Genomic DNA, 24414 nt, shown 5'->3' on the forward strand with positions numbered 1-24414 from the left:
ATGCAATCTGAGTCAGAGTGTTTTAGGATGCATGCTACCCTAGCCTCTGAGCACTTTGGAAGCAAAAACTACTTTGCTTTGGTCAACTATTTTAGCTTAACAATTAGAGCACCACTACTGCTCAATATGTGGTTGTCAAATTTAATTTCTTGCTGAAAAGGAAGAATCAAGGATTTGAATCTGCTTCTTATATTTAATGTTTTATTCCAACATCCCAAAACTATTCACCCATATTCTTATTCACTTTTCTGGAACTGGCCCATTGCCAAGCACTGGGAGTTAGTCCATGCTCCAGTGGTCCATGCTATCAGAACCACGGGATCTGACTTTTTTTCTTTGTGGACCATTATGAGTATTATTGGATTCAAAGTCCTGCTGACTTTACGAGTCTCCACCTGTGTTCCCTATTTAAAGGAAATAAAACAAAACAGAATGAAGCTTCCAAAATTTTAGTTGTAACCATGCTTCACTGTTTACATTGTGGATAATTGCAGAGCTGTTTTGTTTTGTGCTGAATTTTAATCTTTTCTTCATCCATTTATTATGCTATTCGTTTATTTATTATTAAACACATACTTCTTCAGTGACCTAACACTATACATAGCTTTCAGAACATGGCTTCCGGAAGGTAATTTAGTATAATTCTGACTGAGGGTCATTTGTCCAACCAGCCAGCCAGGTTATTTGTGGATTCTTGGAAAAGAGAGGAAGGTGAAAAACCCCCGCTCATAAATGTAACAGCAATAACACCACCTGGTGTAACAATAAGTATCTTCTCTAATTGCTCCAGTGCCTTTCAACAGGGGCACCAGGGAATCCTGGGTGGGTTGATTGTTGGCTGTGAGAATGTGCTCATGCACTGCAGGATGTAAGCTCTCCTGGCCTCACTCACTAAATGTCAGGAATGCACCCATCGCTATGATAATCAAAAACCCTACACATATTTCCACAGCGCCTTTGTGGGTGACATGACTTCTGGTTATAAAAAACACTCATAGTTAAGCTCCATAGCTACCAAATTAATTTCCCATATGTTCCTCTAAAAAGGGAAAAGTTATTAAAGGCTTGCTTTGATGAATTGAAAGGTGGTATCTTACTGAGTCCATGGTGTGTATAAGATTCCATGAGAAATATTATGGGAGATATAAATATTACACACACACACACACACACACACACACCAAACAAGCAAACAAATACAACTGTCTTTCCCATTACAGAAAATACAATCCAAGCAAAGACAAGAAAGCATACAACTAGCTAAAATAATATGCTTGGTAACTCTACCGCAAGATACACTCTCAGCATTGTTCCATCATTTTACTAAGCCCAGTAGGTTGCGTGTAGGCAAATAAACACTAAAAATAGGCTCTGTACCTCTGAGCATGTACGGAGGAGCTCATGATGTCAGCCCACACATCTTTAAGGGTCTGTAGCTGAGTCTGAATCACCTTCTGACCTTGTTTGTTGCTACTTCTCAAGGCCTGTTCCCCTTTGCCAATGGCCATGTTCAACTTAACTTCTCCTTCACCTTTCATCAGGAGAATATCCTATGGAGGAACAGTGAATACAGGTCAGTAGGAATATTAAAACCTTCTCATATTTTTAGGAACAGTTATGTTTCCCATGAGAATCAATATAGGGAATACTTTACTCACTTTATTTTTTTTTTTAGATTTTATGTATTTATTTGAGAGAGAGAGAGTGTGTGTATGTGCAAGCATGGGTGGAAGGAGGAGCAGAAGGAGAAGGAGTAGCAGATTCTCTGCTGAGCAGAGAGACTGATGCAGGGCTCAATCCCAGGACCCTGGGATCATGACCTGAGCCAAAGGCTGACACTTAACCAATTGAACCACCCAGGCCTCTCTACCTTATGCACTTTAAAATGAAAACACAATCACAACAACAACAACAAAATCAAAACACAACAAACTCTGTACCCTATTGTAATATGACACTTAATTTAAATATCAGATATCAGGAGTCTGGGAATCAAGAATTAACTCCAATTTAAATTCCTGGAAAACTCTGGGCCATTAACCTAGAAAATTATACATTTATTGAATGTTGGTTTCAAAATAAAAATAAATTCTTTTGAAAATGAAGACACACTTGTCACAAACCTAATGGTCCCACACTTGTCACAAACCTAATGGTCCCCTACTGTCACTACCTGCCTAATTCCTAGGGGTACTGCAAGTAATAATTCATAGGTTAGCCTCTCCCACTAGACTGTGAGCACTTAGAATGCAGGCACCAATTCTTACTTCTATTATCCCAACAGCTTGCATAGTGCTTGGAGTAAGTAGTCTACATTTGCTGAATACTCACTAAGTGAAATTAAAAATCATTTTAAAGCTATTGAAACAAAAATGTTCCTTCACAAAGGGAAAACATGATTCCTCCATACCTCTTTTGCAAACAGAATATTTTCTCCATTTTGCCCCAAAATCTTTATTTAGAGGGTCACAGAACAATTGGGACCCAATTCAAACATTGTGAATCTGAGCAAATTGGTCTTCAGAAGTTGTCAGGCCTGGCTGGTGCTCTGCTTACCTGTATTTGTAACAGCCGCTTTTCTAAAGTGTCTTTGCTTCCGATGGTGCTCTCTGCACCAGCCAGTCTGTCTTGAATGGCTTTCACCCAGGACCACATGCTCTGCAGGGCTTCCTCCAGGGCTTCGTGCTCTTGCAGGGCCACCTGGCAGCTCCGGAGTTTCTCTTTGGTCATTCTGAGTAAGTTCTGGTAGTTAGTGAGGAGCTGGGAGCACAGGCGTCCTTCTTTCCCAGCACCATGGCCTTCTTCACTGAGAAGCTGCCCTCTCTGGGAAAGCTTATCCAAAGATTCTCTAAAGAAAACAGGAAAAAAAAAAAAAAAAGAAAAAAAGAATTCTGACATCCTAGAGCACAGCAGAGTGACCAGTGATTGTTGATACTAGAGAAGTAACCAGACTAGAGTTCAGCTGACATGCCTTTAAAATGAAGATGCTGAGCAGCCCGGGTGGCTCAGTGGTTTAGCGCCGCCTTCAGCCCAGGGCCTGATCCTGGAGACTTGGGATAAAGTCTCACGTCGGGCTCCCTGCATGGAGCCTGCTTCTCCCTCTCCCTGTGTCTCTGCCTCTCTCTCTCAATCTGTGTGTGTCTCTTATGAATAAATAAATAAAAATCTTTAAAAAATAAATAAATAAAATAAAATAAAATGAAGATGCCAAGGGCCCAGGACCTTCACAGGGCCGGCTACTTACATTCTCTACAATTTCTCTTAATGTAGTCAATTTACACCGGGGAATTTCATTCTGTCTGTGCTGTGCCTAGATCCTGGCCTCTGGATTATGAGGAATTCACTTCAGAAAATGGCCCAGGACTGCCTCTGCAGCCTCATCTCTAGCACCTCTGTTCCGACTAAATATCCTAATCCTGAGATGTCCCCAAACCTCTGCTTTTTGGTGTATATGTGGGGATTCCTGCTTTGTAAAAATGCGTCTACTCTCCTCTGCTTCCCTCCTGGCTAAACCTTCAAATCGCAGGGCAGGCGTCACCTCCCTGGGCAGTACTGTGCTGACCTCATGTGCCTTCTGCTCTCTGCCCTGTCTTGCTCTATCCCCTCCTACACCCTGTCTCAGTCCAGAGCTTTCACCTTCTGGAAGCCAGGATTATCGCATTCATCTCATATCCCCAGGACCCAATCCAGAAGATAAAATGCAAAACACCAGTTTCTTTCAAAAGGCCATTATATGAGTGCTGATGAGTTTCCTTGTTGTACCTTGGGCACTTGGCTCATCTCAGTTTGGAGTTATGTTAATTAAGTCAAGGGAAAGTGTAGTCATATGTGGCTAGGTTGGCTTCATCTTGTTTTACAGAGTTCTGAACTCTGATCAGCATGTCTATCAGGAAATTCCCAGGATACCAGAAGAGAGAGTACAGATGTGTGAACATGAACTCTTCTGAATACTAGAAAAATAATACAAACTTTATCTCCTACAAGGTCTGTCACTTTTTTCTGAGCATCTACCAAAGACATAGCATCCTGTGGCCCTCTGGGAGATATATAATTTATATAATATTGCATCTACTCTAAATTACATTTCTTATAGTCTGATAAAACAAGAAGCTGGCTTAAGCAAGGATGTGAGCTAAATAATTCAAAACAATGTATATCACTTGTTACTACAAGGATTGTTTCATGGATGATAAAAGTTCAATAATTATTAATCTGGGGTACTTTTAAAAAATGCAACCCTCCAAGATAGTTGAGTACTGGAAATACAATGATGAAAAATCCAGAGGACTGGGGGAATCAAGTGGCCAGCAGGTGAGGGTCAGGTGACTCAGCTGGAGAAGCTGGGTGAGCAGCAGAGTACAATAGAATTGTCTAGAGAAGTAACCAGGTACAAAGAGCCTGGGAGCAGACACACTTAAGGACTCTTAGCATCTGGTCCTGAAATGTCAGGGGTAAAAGCTCAAGAAGAATATGTAAAGTCATTTTAGAAGTCTGGAAGAAAGAGAGAAGTAGGTCAGCCCATGTTACATTTTACCTAGATCCAAGTCAAGATTTAAAAAACAAATAAAATGCAGTATAATTTTCAGAAAGCTATATAGTTGGAATGATTATGCTATCATATTAATTCAGCAAATATTTTCTTTTCCTGGCACTATATCAGACATTGGGACTGTAATAATGATAAAAACTTAAAGATGCCTGGCCTTGAGGAATTCACTGTTGGGGGTTGGCATGTGCAGAGTCAACAAAGAGTGGACCCAATGGTAAGGGCTCATAGAATGGGACCAAAGCACTGCAGGGAAATTTTATAATAGTCATCAAACTAACACGCTAATAATAGCTCATTATGTGTCATATTTGTGGATGTGTTTGTTTTTTAAGGCAAGGAATACTAGGTAAGTTTGACCAAAAAGAAGACTCAGCAGAAACAAGGAATGAATATGATCAGAATTAGACCTGAATTTTTTTTTAATTTTTATTTATTTATGATAGTCACAGAGAGAGAGAGAGAGAGAGGCAGAGACACAGGCAGAGGGAGAAGCAGGCTCCATGCACTGGGAGCCCGATGTGGGATTCGATCCCGGGTCTCCAGGATCGCACCCTGGGCCAAAGGCAGGCGCTAAACCGCTGCGCCACCCAGGGATCCCTTAGACCTGAATTGATCACTGCTGCTAATTTTTCTGATTAAGCAGGCAGGGTGCTAGCCTCTCTTGCTTCACAGATGAGTGTATCTGCTCTTTAAGATGATAGATAAGAAGTTTTGGGTCAAGCTGCACTCTAAGTACCAACAAAGTCAGTTGGATCATGAATTTAGGGAGCAAAGCTCTGAAGCTGGTGGAGTCAAAAGCATAGTCCAGAGAACTTTGCCTGGGAAAGGAGCCAGAAAGATCTGTTTAGTCAGGAAACAATGAAGAGACAAATACTGTAGTAAAGAAGCGAAACCTCCAGGACAGTCAGATTTAATGACCATACCTTTTGCTTTACTAAGAATATGATAAGGATGGGGGTGGATTAGAAATGGAACTAGATGCTAAAGTCTGTGAAGAATATATGCAAACAGGGTCTATTGCGTTGTTTCTTTTTTTATCTTTTTTCTTTTAATTCCATTATAGTTAACATGCAGCATTATATTCGTTCCAGTGTCCAATATAGTGATTCAATAATTCTATACATTACTCTGTACTCATCATAAGTGTAATCTTAATCCCCTTTACCTATTTCATCCATCTTCCCTCCTACCTCTCCTCTGGTAACCATCAGTTTATTCTCTCTTGTTAGAAATCAATTTCTTGGTTTCTCTCTCTCTCTTTTTTCTACTTTGCTCATTTGTTTGGTTTCTTAAATTCCACATATGAGTGAAATCTAATGGTATTTGTCTTTCTCTTAGCATTTCACTTAGCATTATACTCTTTAGTATAGTATTATTATGTAAGTGAAGACTACCTTTATAATCACCTTCTATCCTTATAATAACCCCCAAGAATAAAGTATGGTATTACTTAGCAGCATAATGCTTAGAGGCTGATATCAAGAAATACAAGAAATGAATGGCCTGTCCAGTTTGTTGAGCAAAGGGACATGGATGAAGATAGCTCCTCACTTCTATATAGGTTCTCTCCAGATTACCAATCTGCCAGAGAACAATGCACAATCATCTGTATTCTAGACATTTATTCTATGTCTAGAATACATATAAACAACCACCACCAACTAACCAACCAACCAAACAAAAACTTGTTAGTAGGGAAAGGACCTACTTCATTTCAGCACCATACCTTGCAGCCAGCAGTTCTCCTAGAAACATTTCAACTTTATGGACTTCATTCTTCTTCTCAGGAATGTGTTGTTTACTCTCTCCTAAGTTTTCTGTACTTAATCTTTCATCCATTTCATGGATCCATAAGTTCAGTTTTCTATGCTGATCCTCAAAGCTACAGAAAAGAAAATACTTTGTAGAAATTCTTCTGCACTCATTATGATCAATAAATTCTAATATCTGAGGTCTCAATGTCTATGGCAATTAAAAATCTCATGAATTTTCAAGTATGGAAGAAAACCCAACAGTAAGCCCTTCCAAATTATTACTTATCTCAGTAACAAAATGAAAACTCATGGAAATTTCTCTTGAGATCCTAACACAGTCACCCTATCTTGCTGAATGGAATTCCTGGTAATCAGCTCGTAATTGTCAGCAAGATTCCATTCTCATGTCAATGTGCACTTAACTTTGTGTCTTACTACAGGACTCTGAATTTGGGCCAAAGGATTAAGTATGGCAGGGGAAGCCCTGGAAAAAGTAGGGAAAGTCATTTCTGTGTCTTTGTATCTTACGGAGATTTGAATATGGCATAACAACACAAGGCTCAAAGTTTTGAAAACAACATAACTTCTCTAAGAAACCTAAGTAAGAGTAAAGCAAATTACTTTGTGATCAGAAGTCATTTTGATTATGCTGACATCTTTTTCTCCCTAGTTTTTGGGGGTTCTTTTCTTCTAATTTTATATTTACCCCTGTTGACATAGTTTCCTGACCAGAATCTTCATTCACAGAAATTTGGCAAGTGTTTCTTGCCATCACTCCAACCCAACAGAAGTGAACACAAATAAAAGACTTGAATAATCTAAAACCTGAGCATCAAAGCTCTCATATTTTGAGTTAATCACACAGACAAATATACATGCACGCATGCCATTTATAATAACCAGTGAATATAATTCCTTACTTTTTCTATGTAGAAAATAAAGCCAAACAGCACCATCAGAGTCCAAGCAATTAATTATTGTCCTAGTATAAACCTGTACTTAAGGCTGAAGCTTATTATAATTTAAACACAGTTTCAAATATTATTTGTTCACTCACAATGTCTCTTTTCAAAGTCTTTGAAAACATATCTGTGTATGATGGAGTCTACACTTTTCAAAACAACCTACCTCCCAAGTTCTAAAGCACAGTCTTGAAGAGTCTGCTTGTCTTTAAGGCATTGTTTCAGAAATGCTTGAAATTCCTCATTAGCCTTTGTAATTTTTTCCTGAATGCTGCTGACAATTTGCTTAGACACATGAGCATACAAAGTCTGTCCTTCCTGAGTCACAGCATCAAGCTTGCTCTGCCCATCACTGATTGAGTCCAAAATGTTCTGTTTCAAGAAATAAAGGTGGCATAGAATATTCACTATTACTCAGAGACCTGGAGCATGGGAGCACTGATTATAATTTTAGTTGAGATAGTAGAGCAAGAAAAGAAAGACAGAGCCTAGAGGCAGAAAGTCTTTAAAAAGGCCCAAGTGAGAATGTACAACTAGATAGAATCCAGCTCATAATCGAACACGGTACCAGTCATTGGAACCACTGACTGCGGACTAAACTGTGAACAAGGCCAGCCTGCAAAGGAAGGTGTTCTCATCAAGGTATTTCTCTTAGCTTCGCCCCATTCTCACTGACCCAGCCCAGCCCTGGCTACACTTCTTCACACATTAGTGTGACACCCTCTAACTGGTTAGCTGCTTGCACCCCTCTTCCTCTTCTGATCCACCTTGTACACAAATTCTCCCTTCAGGTTCCTTCTTTTCTTGATAAAGAGCCATGCTCATGCATATGATCTTTCATATTTTTTAAAATAATACTTAATGCAGTGCTTTGTTCAGATGAGCTACCTGAAAAGCTTGTCCAAAACTCAATTTGAGCCAATCACTTCTGAACTCTACTTCACAAGGGCTTTTTTCCTTCTTGAAGTCATATATTTTTCAGTCAGTAAAACCTGTAAAACCTATATTATCTATTACTTTGAGTATATCCTAGCTTCAAATTTAGACTGTAGGTTATTAAAAATTATAAGTATGTCTTCCTTTTAAAACTCTTCCACAGTAGTGATATGAAATAGAATTATTTATGTTTTTACTGCTAGAAAAATTAAAACTAGGTTTAGTTTTGGATGAATTCTAAAGAATGGTCAATAGGCTAAAAGAGAGAAGAACAAGATCAAGAAATTCTGTAGCTCTGACTTATTTTCTCAACATACTTTTCATATTGCTTATCTCCTTACAATTCAAGGAATCTAATTCTATTAGAGAAGAAGAAAAGTTTGAATAAAATAAGACCTGTAGAAGAAGACGATTTAGGTCTGACCTGAAGGCACAGGAGTGCAGTTTAGGGAAGAAGGAAAAGCATTGCCAGCTCTCATACCTGAAGATTATGGAGCTTTGCCTCTAGAACTTTGCTGTCACCAGTTCTGTCAGATGATTCTTTTGCTGCTGTCTTTATTCCAGAAAACCACTCTTGGAATTCCTGCATAGACTCTTTTGAAAATAATGAAAATGAGAAATACATCCAGAACATTGAATGAGTTTCTAGGATTACCACAGTGAATTAATTCTGGCCTTCAGCTCACTGCATATTGCCTTACAGAATGTTCCAGAAAGAAAATAATAACAAGAACAACAATAATATTAATAGAATATATTACAACATGATCTATAACCATGACTGTTTGGGGCAGAATGGAGAAATTATCTCAGGGAAAAGGCTGAAAAGAAATTTGTATTCCTGAAATATCTGATTTCCCATTGTGTTTCTTTCTCTTGGTAAAGAAAGAAAATTGCCTGAATATGGAAGAGAGTGAAGGAAGAAAGGCTGTAGGGGTGTTAAAGCCATTTTTATGGCAAAGGAAGGAAACATCTCCTCTCCTAACCTGACAGACCATCATTCTGCATCTTCATCAGGGCAGAGGCACAGCTGTGTGGAAGCCGAATTAGGGACATGAGACTGGCATAGCTCTCCTGGACTATACAGCTGCTGCTGTTTCATGGTGTCTCCTGGTTTCCAAGCTTACTGTGTTGCTTCATCACAGCAGTGGAAGTAATTTTCCACAAAAATGAGCTAAATGTAGAAAATCCCGATCAAACTCGGAATCCTCAATATGGTGGATTTCTACTTGCTTGGGGAGAAAAAGGAAGAAATCAGCTCATGATGGGAGTCCAAACACAGCCCTTTCACTGCCCAAATCTCAACACACAAATGAATTTAAAATAATATTCTTAATAATATTCTTCTGTAAAGTATTTCCAACTATTGCTGGCAGTTTCTAGGCAGCATTTGGTTTGGATTCTTTCTTATAAACAAACGATTCATGCTAAGCCCTGTCGGAGCTCACCATAGAAGTGCTTCTCCAGAGAATCCTGAAGGCTGGCCTGTGTTTTGGAGCACAACTGGCTCACAGCTTCCTGGTTCTTTATAAGGCTGGTCAGGGCACTCCCCAGGCTCTCCAACTCAACGGAGTGGTACTTTCGGCACAAACTGTTGAGATTTTCTTGGGTGGAGCTGATGTTGCTTTGCTGACTCTGAAGTTCCTTTTGTATTTCCTACAGAATAAAAGAATGTCATGAAAGATATTCATCACATTCAAGGGAAAATACCCCTCTACCTCACTATGGTACTTCTTTAGAAACTTATGTTGTTGAAATCCACTCAGTAATGCATGCATTTTTGTGGGATTTTTTTTTTCTAGTATAATAGATCTGTGTTGACTCTTTGAGAGTTTTGCCCAGTTCTCCTCAGGAACAGCAAACAGCTGTTCAAAGGTACTAGGATTTGGGCTATAGTCTAGGATTCCAAGCAACTAAATATGTTCTTAGGGATTCCCAGCCCATAATATTGGGTTTAGTTGATTAGAAACTATTAATGGAGTCTCTGCCTAAGTTCACATTCTTTGATGGGCTTCTTGGGCTTTGTTTTAGGGTCATAGGCCTCACCAAAATATCATTAGTTACTTTTTAAAATTTAAGTACAGTAAGAAAATATGCTAAAGACAACAGATCACATATGTTGAAGAGTCAAATCAACTCACAAGCTTTATAGACAGTTGATCAGGAACATTATCTCTACAGACAGACGACATAGTAGTAGAATATTGTTTCTCAACTGTTTTTTTTAAATGTATCCTTCTCTAGATAAAAGCAGTCATAGCCACCAATAAAAATAATTAAGAAATAAAAAAGTATTTGGCATTCAAATGTGAAAATTCATGGAAATTCAAACAGGTGTTCTATAAGCTCTACCCATTTAGTAAAAAATATATGAATATGCATAGCTTATGAGCAGGTCCTACAGTAATGCATGCTTTCTGTTTTTAGATTATTAACCTTCTATTTCCTACTATCTGCAATCATTTCTTCATTTGTTGACTTACTTTGCTGTATCCAATATCATGAATTAGTCAGCCTGGTGCTAATATAGGTAACTGAGAGCAAAAGTTTTATTTTTATTCCAGTCACCACAAAATAGGAAAACCAGTATTACCATTGGAAGTATAAATGCTTAATGATAGATAATTACCTACCTTTACTTTTTTCAGCCCTTCCCATGTCTCAGTCTGGGCACAGTTCATCAATGATTCTTCTACTTTTGTCAGCCAGCTTGTTATGTCATTAATAAATTTCTCCACCTGTGTACTCTGAGCAGTGAAATCTTTCAAGGTTCCTTTTGCTTCTTCAGTAATTTCTTTGGCATGCTCCAGTTTCTGCCTTAGGTCTGCTTCTACAAACTAAACATGAAGTAGGATTTCATTAAAATCTGTGAAGACCAAAACACTCATTGAGTAGGAATTCTGTTCATGTGCAGCTTAACAGAAAAACAAAACAAAACATAAGCCTAACCATGGATGCTAATTCAACTTTTCTAAGAAGGGAAATCAGCAGGCACAAGTGGTCAAACATTGTAAGTGATGGGAAACTAGAAAGAGTAAGGATTACAGTTGACACTGGATGTTGAAGTGGCATTCTGATTGATGGTCCAAGGAATCACACTTCCAAAGCAGAGCTCAACCTACACGGAGTTACCAAGTTGGGGACCAAAACCTGCTCTTACTTCTTCCTGGGAAACACTCATTTCATGCCCTGATGTAACCACTGCTTTGAATACCACTGTAGGATTTTATCTTGAAACAATTTTATTTTTGTCTCCCCCTTTAAAGTATTCAGTGAGGCTACTTCTTCTCTCCCAAACGATCTGTTTTGGGAGGGCTCCTGACTTCTCTGGTCCTATAGATAATAAAAGGACTTATAATCAAGATAAATTGCAAAATGGTTTCAATTCCACAGTTAAAACATCTAGACCCATTTAATAATCAACACATTGAACTTAAAGTTAAGGCTTTTTTCTTACCCCTAGCTCAGATCTGCTATAAACAGGAAGCCCATCTGAAGAAAAGGGCCAGGTGCCTTTTTCTCTTTCTTCACTTTACTTCTATTCCCCCACATTTTCCAGCTTCTGACCTCTACAGGCTTGAACAAGCAGGAGGTGGGTGAGGGGCTCTGAAATTTTGACAACTGTTGTGAGCTGGCATCCAACTGTTGTGAGCTGGCATCCAAGCTGTTCCAAGGCTGGATGATGGTTCCCATTCTCTCCTGTTACACAACTTAATCTGCGGGGTTTTCTGAGACTCCCCTTACTGCTGGGACCTCCCATTGACACTGCCTAGATGCAAGCTATGTACTCCTCTTTCTCCTTCCACAGCCTGTGGACAGCTCTGTATCTTGCTGCTGAGGCCTGTTCTTCCCCCAGAAAGCCTTCTGAGATAATCACACACAGATGCTTTCTCCTTGCTTTTCTTCTGATAATTCACTTCTTGACGGAGGGGGACACGATGGGGAGTGTAACACTCTGGCATTCACATCAGATGATTCTAAGATGCACACCACTCAATACAATTACTTCTCTTTTGGCAAATACACCAACAGTTAGCCAGCCTGTCTTTCACCCATAAGGTCTTTTGGGGGAGTTAGATAGTAGACTTCAGAGTCCACTAACTGCAGGGGCACGTGTTATTTTTTCCAGATGGTACCACTAAAGCTTTTTTCCTTATTTTAAGGTAAAGAACAGGTGTCCCAACACCTTTTTGTTGAGTGTGTGTGTGTGTGTGGGGGGGGTGGGGTAAGAAGGCAGAGTATAAAACAGTAGCTCTCTCCCAAAACCCTGCCTCCATCTTAACTCTGCAAAAGTCTACCTGTTGCTCATTTATATTGTGGCACAAGCAACATGCATAAGCACTCCTTTTTAGTTTTCTCTGTAATTAGTACCCTTTGTCTATTCTTGCTTCAGGTGAACTTCTAACATTCTGGTCCATGCAAATCATTCACTGATGATATTAAGTGACAGATATACAGTCTCTGGTCAAAGCAAATGTAGAATCAAGCAAGATAGATGGGTAAGCAAGAAGCAGTAGGTAAAGTAGAAAGGCACAACAGGAAGAAGGAAAATGCAGAGAAAATCCATGAGGGCAGCCACAAATTCACAGGTTAAAGTAAGGCAGCAGAACATTTAGCCTGGAGTCTGTAGTGCTGCTGCCAAAAGGCCCCCTATGCTGCCTGCTCCTAGAGCTCCCTCACTGACCTAGCCCAGGCTTCCTGGTCAGAGCTGGTCTACCCCAGCCTCCCTCCTGTTCCCTGGGGATCTGTGACACCCATGAAGCCCTGAAAAGAGGTTTGCAATGGCAGACTCAATCACTGAGTAAATGAATTAGGAAAATATCAATATTCATAAATGTGGTTTCTGGTCTGGTCCAGACATAAAATGGTCCATATGAGGCAAGCTAGATGATACTACTGCCAAAATTTAGTAAGGAAAAGGGGAACTTATCTTATTTTAATATTTGTGTTAGAGATATGCTATTAATACTAGCACAAGGAATTCTAAAGATGTTAATGTTTTAACATCCATATATGGTAAGATGTTTGCTTGAAATTATGATGATAACAATGAAAATACATATATATAACAGATAACATTTGTTTATTGTTATTATATATCAATGATACTAGAGATTATACTTGAGACAGAGTCAGTATACAGTAGTTGTTACTAACCTGATTGAGTACTTACCTGAAGGTCTGGTGGTGTTTCTGGATTTTTAGTTAATTCTTTAAGATCATTAACTTTGCAATGAAGTTCTTCCAGTCTCAATGCTTTGTTTTTTACTTCAGACTGCCAAAATAAAAGAAAGAGAAAAAGCATAACTAGTCCAAACATTGTCATATTACATTTGGCACTTAATAATTTCAAGAGTTAACCCAACTTTAAGCCAGGCTTTAAAAAAAAAAAAAATCTCTGATTTTCTGAGGACTCATTATTTACGCATGTGGAAAAATGTCATCATCAACTTTTACTTTGAATGTTAGGGAGTATGCAGAACTTTCTTCCCATCCTCTTTTATTGGAAAAAAAAATCTCCTGGAAAAAATTAAACACTAACTAAAAAGTCTTGAGTTAGTGGGAATTTACAGTAACTGTCATCTACTCATTAGCATTAATAGCACTGGCTCCCAAGGCAGAATTAAGTTTTGAGGAAGTATTTCAAAGCAAATATATGTCAAGAGTGCCTCACTATATGTAGACTATATGTAATACATCAGAAATGTTTCAAATAAAAACATAAAATACTTGTATTTTAAATAAATACCTTTTTATTTTTTTGCTTTCCGATTTTTTATTATTTTGCACCAACACTTTGGTGTTTAGTGTTGCACCAACACTAACACAAAACAAAGAAAAAATAGGCAAAGAATCATTACTAAACAAATTAGATGCTTATAAATTGCATGGTTTTTTGGGGGCCACAAAGGAACATTTGATAGATATCCTTCTCATCTTAAATACAGCATTTTGGTGCTTTGTGGACACTAACAAACCTCCTGATGCCTTCAATCCAGAAAGTAATTTACTTACCCAGTGAGCCATGATGAACTAACTGTCAGGCCCACTGGCTTTCTCCAGGAGCAGGCTGAGCAATTAAAGATTACACCTTCACCCTTATACACTTTACTTTTGAATTGCAACAGCAGTGCATAATAAGGCACAGGGCTCAATCTGGGCTGCTAACTTTATCAGTTGCTGTACCACAAAGATAGTCGGTAACATTAAAAAACCCACCTTTGTGAGTGACTGAACCTGCATATGAATGTGGGACTGATGCCCTTTGGTTTCCTGGATCCCAGAGGCCAGTAGTGGAAGGTCCCGCATGCTGATTAAACAATCAGCTCTACCCTGACTTGTAGTATTTACCACCATTTTGCATTATACCACAATGTCACTGCACACAGTTTGGAAGCACTGCACTACAGCACAGCATCCTATATTTCACCATGCAGATTTAACAGATACCAACAACTCAAGACCCTAGATAATAGTTGTATGTAGAGCTTAAATTAAAAGTGATAAGTTTTAAGTATTTATTAGCTTAATTTTTAATATAATTTGATTGTAAACTAATTTATAATTTAATTTTCAATAATGGTTGTGGTTAACACTGGTTTGCAAACTTCTTTAAAATTTACCAATTGACTTTTGAAAGCTAACCCTATTCCAGGGCACACCACTATTTTGAGCTGGAATGTTAACAACATCAAAGATAACTTAAGAAACTGCAGTATCGGTGTCCTGATCGCATTTTCAGTCTGGCTAATTTCCTTTACCTCTGTTTTCCCTTAGAAATAGGCGTTTGATTTAAAAATCACCAGAAAGTTCTTTGTGTCAAAGCTAGACAACACAAGTATACAGTTGATTCACCTACATTTTTTCCGACCGCAGCCATTCATTACCTACATGTTGTGTTCCATTTGTGGGCTGGGCACAGTACCCAGCACCCAGACATGCTTGGTGAATAGTCTCTGCCCTCATAGAGAGTAGTGTTTATAGGCTTTATGAAACTAGTCTTCTCTTATCACCATTTCCTCTTACCTTACTTCATTTTTCATCCTAGCCTAAACTAGGACTGCACATTTTACATACATAGTGTAATGTGAATAAAGTAGATGCCACAAGGGTAGGGGCTTTGTCTGTTTTACTGTTTATTCTCAGTGTCTAAAATAGTGCCTGACATATTTTAGGTGCTTATTAAGAATCTGATGAGTGAATAAACAAGTGAATGCAATAAATGAAAATAAAAAGTTTAAAATAAACTGGTGACTAGAACTTTAAAAGGCCACTTTCTGAGGAAGCCTGTCATACTCCAATCTCCAGTTTTCTCCCATTTCTGAAGAGGAAGTGGGAGAACCCAGTACCTAAGATAAGTGTTCAGCATATGGTAAATACTCAATAGACATCTTGTTTGAATGAAAGAAAAATCACCTGTAAATATTACTAAATTATAAAAACCTTCAATTTGGTTTTCCAATAGGAAGGTGCCATAGTCTCAGATGAATGGAAAATGGAAAAATACAGATTTTATGGGCTTTTACTTTTTTCACTAATATCTTAAGTACAGAGTCCCAACTAAGAAGTGATAAAAATAGGGAGAAAATCCTTATCCATTGCCCATTCAGCTTTCAGGTAAATAACAAAAGATAGTTAAAACTTCTGTAATGTTCATATGTGTCTCTGAAAGAAAGAACAAACTGTACAAGAAGGACACAACTTTCCTGTATTCTGGTCAATGAGCTCACAAGCTCACCAAGGTAAATGTAGTCAATTTACCTCAAATTCTTTAAGGAATTCTTCTGCTCTGAGGCTGTTATTCAGGTTGCTGATGCTTTCCGCCAGCCGCGGAACAGAACTGTTGCACCATCCATCGATCTCATCTTTACTTGAAAGTACATCAGCCCAAATGGTCAGGCTTACCCTCAGCCTATCCATGTTTTCCTCAATTTTCTCTGATATCTGGGATAGAAAACAGAAGCCATAGCATCATCAATCCAAAGTATAAAGATGCTCCTTATCCCACCAAAGTACTAATAATGTCAATGCTGCCTTAATCAAAAAATTATATTCTGACTGAAAAACAAAGTTTTACAAATATTATTGCAAGGGAATCAGTGCACTTGACTCAAACAAATGCTAACAATTACATAATTTGTTTTTGTCATTTAGAGAGTTGACCGAACTTCTGAGACATTTGATTTTCATTTGTAAATTGGGAAACAAAGAATAGGTCTATTGGAGTCAACTTCTACAGGATAGAGGTCCATCTAAGGAAGTATTGTGTTTATCTTTGAAAGTAACATAATAAGCACTTTTATTTGTAATGCTGAAATATAAAAATGGACATTAATTAGACTTGAATATATTTATCGAGTAAATAAATACGACAGCAACCAACTTTATATGTTTAAACTAAAGAATTATTGCTTAATACTCTTCCTATAGTAAGAATGTTCTAAAAATGGGGGCAGGTAAGGTTTTCTGCAGTCCCCAAATTATTTGATTACATTACATAATTATCAATGTCTAACTTTAGTAATTCAGCTTAAGTAATTTAATCTACAGTAATGCACTTTAGGTTAATAGAAGGACAACAGAATCACTGGATTTTTGAGCTGGAAGCTACATAAAATATGTATGAGTTGAGATGGAGAGTTCTAGAGAGATCAAGTGACTTGTTCTATTGTCACAAAACTAGTAAATGACAGAGCAAGAACTAAAACCCAAGGATATAAACTACAAGTCTGATGCTTTTCAATGCAAAATTATAGTTTGTTATTCTAAATTATGATACATTATAGTTTAATATTCTGTAGGATATTTATAAATTATCCTTCAGTATTTATCCATAATCCCAGAGTTTTGAGAAAAAAATTAAAGTTATAAATTTGTTTTAATTAAAGCTACCAAGTGCAATTCTAGAAGATCTGCCACTGTTTTTTTTTAAGAGTAGGGGGAGGGGCAGAAGGAGAGGGAGAGAGAGATTATTTTTTTTTTTTTTTTTAATTTTTTATTTATTTATGATAGTCACAGAGAGAGAGAGAGAGGCAGAGACACAGGCAGAGGGAGAAGCAGGCTCCATGCACCGGGAGCCCGACATGGGATTCGATCCCGGGTCTCCAGGATTGCGCCCTAGGCCAAAGGCAGGCGCCAAACCGCTGCGCCACCCAGGGATCCCGAGAGAGAGATTCTTAAGCAGGCTCCATGCTCAGCATGGAAATCAACTTTGGGCTCGATCTCACAAACTGAGGTCATGACTTGGGCAGAAATCGAGTTGAACACTTAGCTGATTGAACCATCCAAGTACCCTCAAAAAATCTGCCACTAAGTTTTAACAAAATAAAGCAAATAATTTTTTTTTTTACTAATTCTAAACTATAGGTGAATACTGTTTTTCTTCAAAATATCATTTTGCATGTAGCATTAAAAGTTAAAAATGTAATTCCATCCCTGAATAATCCTTTGCCCAAAATTATGATTGACAAATGTGAGTATTTGAATGGTTTGTACAACCTAGGGGATTATCTTACATCCAGCCATCTGTCCACAGTGCTGTCCATGTCTGTTTTCACCAAGATGAAATCACTACTGTGGATTTTTTTCAGCTCAAATAACAACTGTTTTCCTTTACTGGTAAAGTTATCCAATTCTTTCTGTTTATTACACATTTCATTCTTGGCAGTTTCATGCTGTGGACATAAATGTTTCCTTAATTAATAAAATAATCAGTGATAAGTCAGGCATTCAAAACCATTTGACTCTGAGAAATTTAATTCACGGTTGACTTTATGCAGAGTTGGTCAGCAGAATTTTCTACATCTATATGCACTGACAAGAGTTGTACAGAGAATCCATTGTATGTGAAAATCAGATCTACTAAGTAGTCTACTACAATAAAATAGTTTTGCTTATTACCTTGGACAAAGCCCATTTAAGATCCTCCTGGTCTTTTATAGTAGTTCTAGTTGCAATCACATTGCTGGCATTTTCTAGGACTTTAGATACAGCTGACTTCAAGTTCTGATATTCCCTTATTAGGTCAATAAGTCCACAGCATTGACCCTGGCTATAGTAATTAAAGAAAAGGTATCATTTATTATCATGTATGAAAGTAAACGGTTCCTTATGATTGGACCTGATATGTCACTACATAAATATATTCATAGATGGATGCTGGAATCAAGAAGAAACCATATTTCTACCTAGAAGTCAAGAGTTCTGGTCAAACCAACTTAACTCTAATGTCCAAATTGTTCTCCATGAGTAAAGAATGCAGTCATTAAAGTAAAATCTGTGACCTCAATGACAAGAAAAAAAATATGTGTTCTTGACAACTAAAACTTATGTAGATGCCAACAAATTTTTGTTTTTCAATTTTTTTCATTACTTTATTACATCATAATGGTGTGTATTAAGGGAAGGCAAAACAAAAACAAAAACAAAAACAAACCCCAAACCAAAATAGATGGTTTTTGTTTATAAGTGTAAAATGCCTCTGAGCAAGCAATTGTACACGTAGTAATTTTTTCAGAATAAAAGATGTGCCCTAAGATTTAAGTAAAATTATATTCTTTATACTAATATTTATAACAAGAGAAAAAAATAGAAGTAACCCAAATGTTAAAAATACACTAATAATTGAATAAATTCTGATACCTTCTTATAATTGAATACTACTGTACAATCTCTAACAAAGCACAATTTAGGAGAATGTTCAATAACATGGAATAAAATCTTATAAGATGGTTAAATTTTTAAAAGCTTACATTAATAATCTACAGTGTGCAATAAAAACTTATGTACACACAAAAAATTGAATGTGAATGTTTATAGATGGTTTTTTATAATCATCCAAACTGGAAAGAACTCAAATATTCATCAACTGGTGAATGAATAAACTGTGGTATGCCTATTAAATGGAATATTATCTGACTATAAGAAGAATGGACTTTATTAATACACATAGCAATGCACATTGTGCTGAGTAAAAGAATTTATTTACCCAAGTACAGTAAAAACTTATGCACACAAAAAAATTGAATGTGAATGTTTATATATGCTTTATTTTTAATCATCCAAACTGGAAAGAATCCATTTGTATGTGATTCTGAAAAGACAATACTACAGAGACAGAAAATTGATCAAGGTTGCCAGGGACTGGGAGTGGGGGAGAGACTGACTACAATGAGATAAAGGGGATTTTTTTTTTTCAGGTGGTGGAATGATCATATGAGATTATAGTTATAATAGTTACTCATATAGTGTGTGTGTAGTCATAAACTGCATGTGTGTTAAACTCATACAGTTTAAGAGCATATACTAACGAGGATGAATTTTACCATTTGTAAACGTATCTTAATTACAAACAAGTACAACAAAACAAAAAAAGAAAATCGAAGGTTAAGATTCTCATGGTAGCACTTTATAATTTTTGACAGCTTCTGTTTTCAAGCACTGAATTACACCTATCATTGTCATCTCAACTTCTTCAACAAAATTCTGTAGGACTAAATTTCTAATGTACTAAAGGGACACAGAATACCTAAGATGGCAAAAGATATTCAATTCTTGATCACACTGATGCAAATCAACAGACAACAGCCCAATGACACAAAAAAGAAAGTTGAAAAAAAAAAAAAAGAGAGGTTTTTTACTTACTTTTCATGAATGAGTTTTTTTGTATCATCCCAGGTGACCTCCAAGCGGTTTACCTCTCTATCGACTTCAGATGCAAAGGCTACGTCTTTCTGAGCAATTTGTTTAGCTTTGTCTTTCAACCAACATAGCTCATGCTCATGAGAATTCAATTCATCTTCTAACTGATTAAAGACTCTCAGTCTGTGAATTAAAATGTTATTTTATTATTAATTTACTAAAGGTAAGGACTAATATTTCTTCTCCATTAAAGCATACCTATAGATATCTAGAAAAACTCTTAACACAGAAATTAAGTTAATATATATCAATTGTGAAAGACACCTTTAAAATGAACTTTGCAGAACTCAGACTATACCTTGGGGAACATTTAAAGTCATTTTCACTATTGATCTTCAACTTTCTATGAAGTTTGTATTCTTTTTCTATTTTGCTTTCATGATATATGACTTTTAAGACTGGGGCTGAGCTTGTAGACAAATCAGATGAGCACTTATTACAAGACTTTTGGTAAAAAAAAATCCTTCTGTGTCCTGAGGTCCAACTCATGTAAAATAATAATATTTCAGGGTACAGTTGTTTCATTTAAAGTAATAGCTTTAGGGCAGCCCTGGTGGCGCAGCGGTTTAGTGCCGCCTGAAGCCCAGGGTGTGATCCTGGAGATCCAGGATCGAGTCCCACATCAGGCTCCCTGCATGTAGCCTGCTTCTCCCTCTGCCTATGTCTCTGCCTCTTCTCTCTCTCTGAATAAATAAATAAATAAATAAATAAATAAATAAATAAATAAATCTGAAAAAAACTTAAAATAATAGCTTTATTTTTGGTCCTTAATATATTAATATTGGAATACTTGTAAAAGGTGGTCATATAGAGGCAGCCATGGACTCATACATTCTTGCATTTTAGTATATAGTGCTATAGAGTTATAAAGTGAGTGTACATGCATGATTCCATTTCATTAAAAAAAAAGGTGGTTAAGAGGATGGACTATCATTACCTACATCTTCCAAGAAGACAGGCAATTTGCCCAAGATCGCACAGTGAAGCATAAGTATGGGGGGAGTTTAATAACTATATCAACTGAGGGCAACATTTTCCAAAACCTCTGTGTGATGTTGGAGGTTTAGTGTTAGAGATATCGATATGGCTCTTGAACCCGACCTGGGCCTTCTTCTCTAGCAATTTTAGGATTTCTTGTCTGCTTGGCCTAAGCAGACCAGAGAGGGCTATGCCATTCTGCAACACCAATCCTAGTGCCGACTTCCTGGGTAAGCTGTTTGCTCCTTTGCCATGTTGGCTTCTCTTTTTTGTCTTTACTCCAGAGGCTGTTTTTCCTTCTCAGATCTTACTCTTTTTTGTAAGTTTACTGTTAAACTAGTCAACTTCACACTCATCATGCATATAACCTTAAGAGCCATTATTATCTAACTGTAAGCCTTTGCTAAATGCTTGATTCAATTAAAAGGAAGCAAATCAAAATGGTCTTGGCATGGTCAACACAATCCTTATCAATTATGGACACTTTGGTATGAGTGCATTTCAGCTGTGTATTTGCCCCTGAAAAAAATGGAAGACAAATGACCCTGAGAACATAAATGGGGAGAAAGTTCTATGAAGGAGGAAAAATAAGACTGAGAAGAAGGTTATAGTATTAGAGGAAAAAAATTACTTCCAAAATTACTGCAGGAAAATACCACTGCCCCCTTAGGTTCTCTATTAAACTCACCTGACAAAACCAAAATTTAAGCAGTTTAAATTCGCTTGTCTGCCTTTTCCACATCTCTAAGCAGTTACAGGTAGTTGCTGAAAACTACTCTGCCAAGCTGATTGGTTTCACTTTAAGTGAAGGAATAGAGAACTCAAATGGCAGCTTTATCATCTTAACAAGCTCCAGAGATACCATTTCCATTTCCTCTCTTATAAAAGAACCATTTATACCATTTTCTCTCTGCCAATATCCTGTTACTCTCATCTAATGAGCTTATTCAGTCTTTCTGAGGGGCTGGCAGCCACCGGGAAGAACTCTCCCATATTTTCACCACCAGGACTAAAAAGCTACTTGGATCACTCCCTCTCTCTTCTGCTTTCATTCTTACTACAGAAGATGGGGACCTTCTCCTAAAAGCTAACCGTTGCTTAAAAATAGATAATATGCTCTACAGCTTGTTATAAACAAGATCTTAGGCTTATATAGACAGAGCCCTTAGGAAAATCTTTAAGGAAACCAAAGAAATTTTAGTACTTCGCAGGAGGCAAATTAGTCACTAATTTTATCCTCAAAATATTAAAGGAAGTTGCTGTGACACTGTTCAAATGTTGCATAAAGGTTAATTCTAGAACAAATTAAAAAAATAAATAGAACTGGCTCCAGCCATTTCTTTCTACCTCTGCTGAAGAGCTTGGCGGGTAAGCTCCTTCAGCCTCTCTTTGTCTGTCCTTTCTTCAATGTCCTCAATGCTTTTCAGCAACTCCTCCTTCTGGTCTTGGAATGCTTTCTTCAGTACTGCCAGGGCATCTGCTTCGCTCTGCTTTATTCCCAGAAGGTTCTGAATTCTCTCTAATTCAGAACAGAGGTGATCAGCTGTAGTTCTGCAGGAAGTCCTTTGCTCTGAGCTTCCACTTTTAAGATGGTATTGAGCTTTAGCAAGAACGCTGTCGAGGCTGATGGCCACAGATTCTAATGATTTAGCATCTTGAATTGCATGATTTAAGTCCTTCTCTAATAAATCAGTCTGTTTCCTATTCATACTGTTGGTTGCTTCCACTGTGTGTCTCAGCCGGTGGAGAACCCCCGACAGCGAGACATGGCTCTGTAGGAATTCAGCCAACTGGGCCAGGGCAAGCTGCCGCCTTTCCACCACCTGGCTGGCCTCCTCGAACAGCTGGAAGCAGTCCTCTGCCTTGCCCTGGAGGAGGGGGAGGCTCTCAGCTCGAACCAGAGCACCCAGCTTCACCAAGTGATCCTGCAGACTCTGCAATTCTCCCTTTTTACTCTCTACTTCTGCTGCGTGGTCCTGGAAGGGAAGAGTGAGTTACTGAGTCCTCAGATACACTGTGGCTAATAACACAGACATATTCACTATTTGTGATGTCAAGATAGTTTTCAATGCAGTGGATGGTATAGGATTTAAAGGTCATCTATGGTAAACCTTTTAGAAATGTTCCTAAAATTTCCTGTTTTCTCATCTGTATGTTTCACATAAAACACAACCATGATTTGGAACTAATTCATTGCATGGAAAAGAATGTCTTCATAAATAGAAATTGTAAAAGGAAATTTTATATAAATATAAATATATATATGCATAATTTAGAAGATTTAAAATATATATGTATACATGTATAATATATATGTGTGTATATATATAGTAGAATTATACATGCAAGTGTAGTACATGTAGTATATATATTAGTATATATAGAAAGTATACTAGAACTATACATGCAAGTGTATAATTCCAGTATATATACCATGCAATATATGTAAAAACTATATTATAGTATATATAATAATGGCATATATATATATATATATATATATATATATATATATAGTCAAAAAGCAAATCACAGGCCCAAAATGGAGTCACTTAGGGTAGGTCATGTCACCAAACTGGTGTTTCATACCTAACCTAATTGCAGTTTCAGACTCCTCCGGAAATAGAGTGTTAACTTGTCAGGAATTTTTTGGTCAGTACCCATGAGGTAATCTGTAACATTGGTTATCTTCTCCCCCATGACTCCCCAACCCAAGGAAGATGAGGTAATCTACAGGATAAGACCCCCTGCTCTTACTCATAAGGGAAAGGGACCTTGCCTGAAAGGATCCTTTCTTTCTTTTCCTAATAACTTCCTTGCCCCACTCTTCTTCCGATGAAAACCTTCCATTTTATACAACTCCTCTGAGCTCTTTTCTATTTGATTATTCACAAATCGCTTAGTAAAGGCAACTAGATCTTCAAACTTAGTTAAATTTTTGTTTTTTTAAGAATACTATATATAAAATAACAATACCATATATTATATATAACTAAATATATAAGGTATTGAAGTTTGAAAGATTTTAAATATATATACAATAAAGTTAATTCTAACAGAGCTTATAGGAAAGGAGTGTAGGAATAGATGGGTATTAGCTTCTCTTCAGAGGCAGTGGGTGAAACAGACAAAAGCACAAGTTTTAGCAGCCTCCCTTAAAGAAACAAAGGGGAACTCATTGAGAGTGTTGTATAGAAAATTTGACTTGCTCACAATAAATCATGTTTGAAATCTCTAAGAGCATTGCTAACAAGCTCAGCATAGTACCCATTAAAGAGAAATTAACACCTATCTTAATCTTGACCACAATGGCCTTAATATCTGTCTCTGCTTGACTATTAAACTTTAGAAAGCTTCTTGAGCATTTACTTCAAAAAATTTACAAACGAATTCTCTGCCCTTTTTTAGATATAAATATTTTTAAAAGCTTCTTTTTTTTCTTTTTAAAGATTTTATTTATATATTCATGAGAGACACGGCGCTGGGCGGGGGGGGGGGGGCGGGGGCAGAGACACAGGCCTAGGGAGAAGCAGGC

The 24414-nt window shown here is 37.3% G+C and overlaps 1 protein-coding gene across 18 annotated transcripts in view; it reads right to left on the bottom strand.

Annotated features, from left to right (window-relative positions):
• Positions 1–24414, bottom strand: part of SYNE1 (spectrin repeat containing nuclear envelope protein 1) — a 449600-nt gene that overhangs the window by 233743 nt on the left and 191443 nt on the right. For all 18 annotated transcript variants that reach the window (XM_072828127.1, XM_072828137.1, XM_072828100.1 and 15 more), the window contains 13 exons: positions 22227–22855; positions 19845–20024; positions 18102–18252; positions 17717–17875; positions 15963–16145; positions 13375–13476; positions 10835–11038; positions 9650–9857; positions 8683–8795; positions 7432–7637; positions 6276–6431; positions 2557–2848; positions 1378–1550 (listed from right to left, as the gene is read on the bottom strand). In XM_072828127.1, the coding sequence (XP_072684228.1) occupies positions 1378–1550; positions 2557–2848; positions 6276–6431; positions 7432–7637; positions 8683–8795; positions 9650–9857; positions 10835–11038; positions 13375–13476; positions 15963–16145; positions 17717–17875; positions 18102–18252; positions 19845–20024; positions 22227–22855 (2756 nt within the window). The remainder of the gene's footprint in view (positions 1–1377; positions 1551–2556; positions 2849–6275; positions 6432–7431; positions 7638–8682; positions 8796–9649; positions 9858–10834; positions 11039–13374; positions 13477–15962; positions 16146–17716; positions 17876–18101; positions 18253–19844; positions 20025–22226; positions 22856–24414) is intronic.

Source organism: Canis lupus, chromosome 1, assembly GCF_048164855.1.
Source record: "Canis lupus baileyi chromosome 1, mCanLup2.hap1, whole genome shotgun sequence".
NCBI lineage: Eukaryota > Metazoa > Chordata > Mammalia > Carnivora > Canidae > Canis > Canis lupus.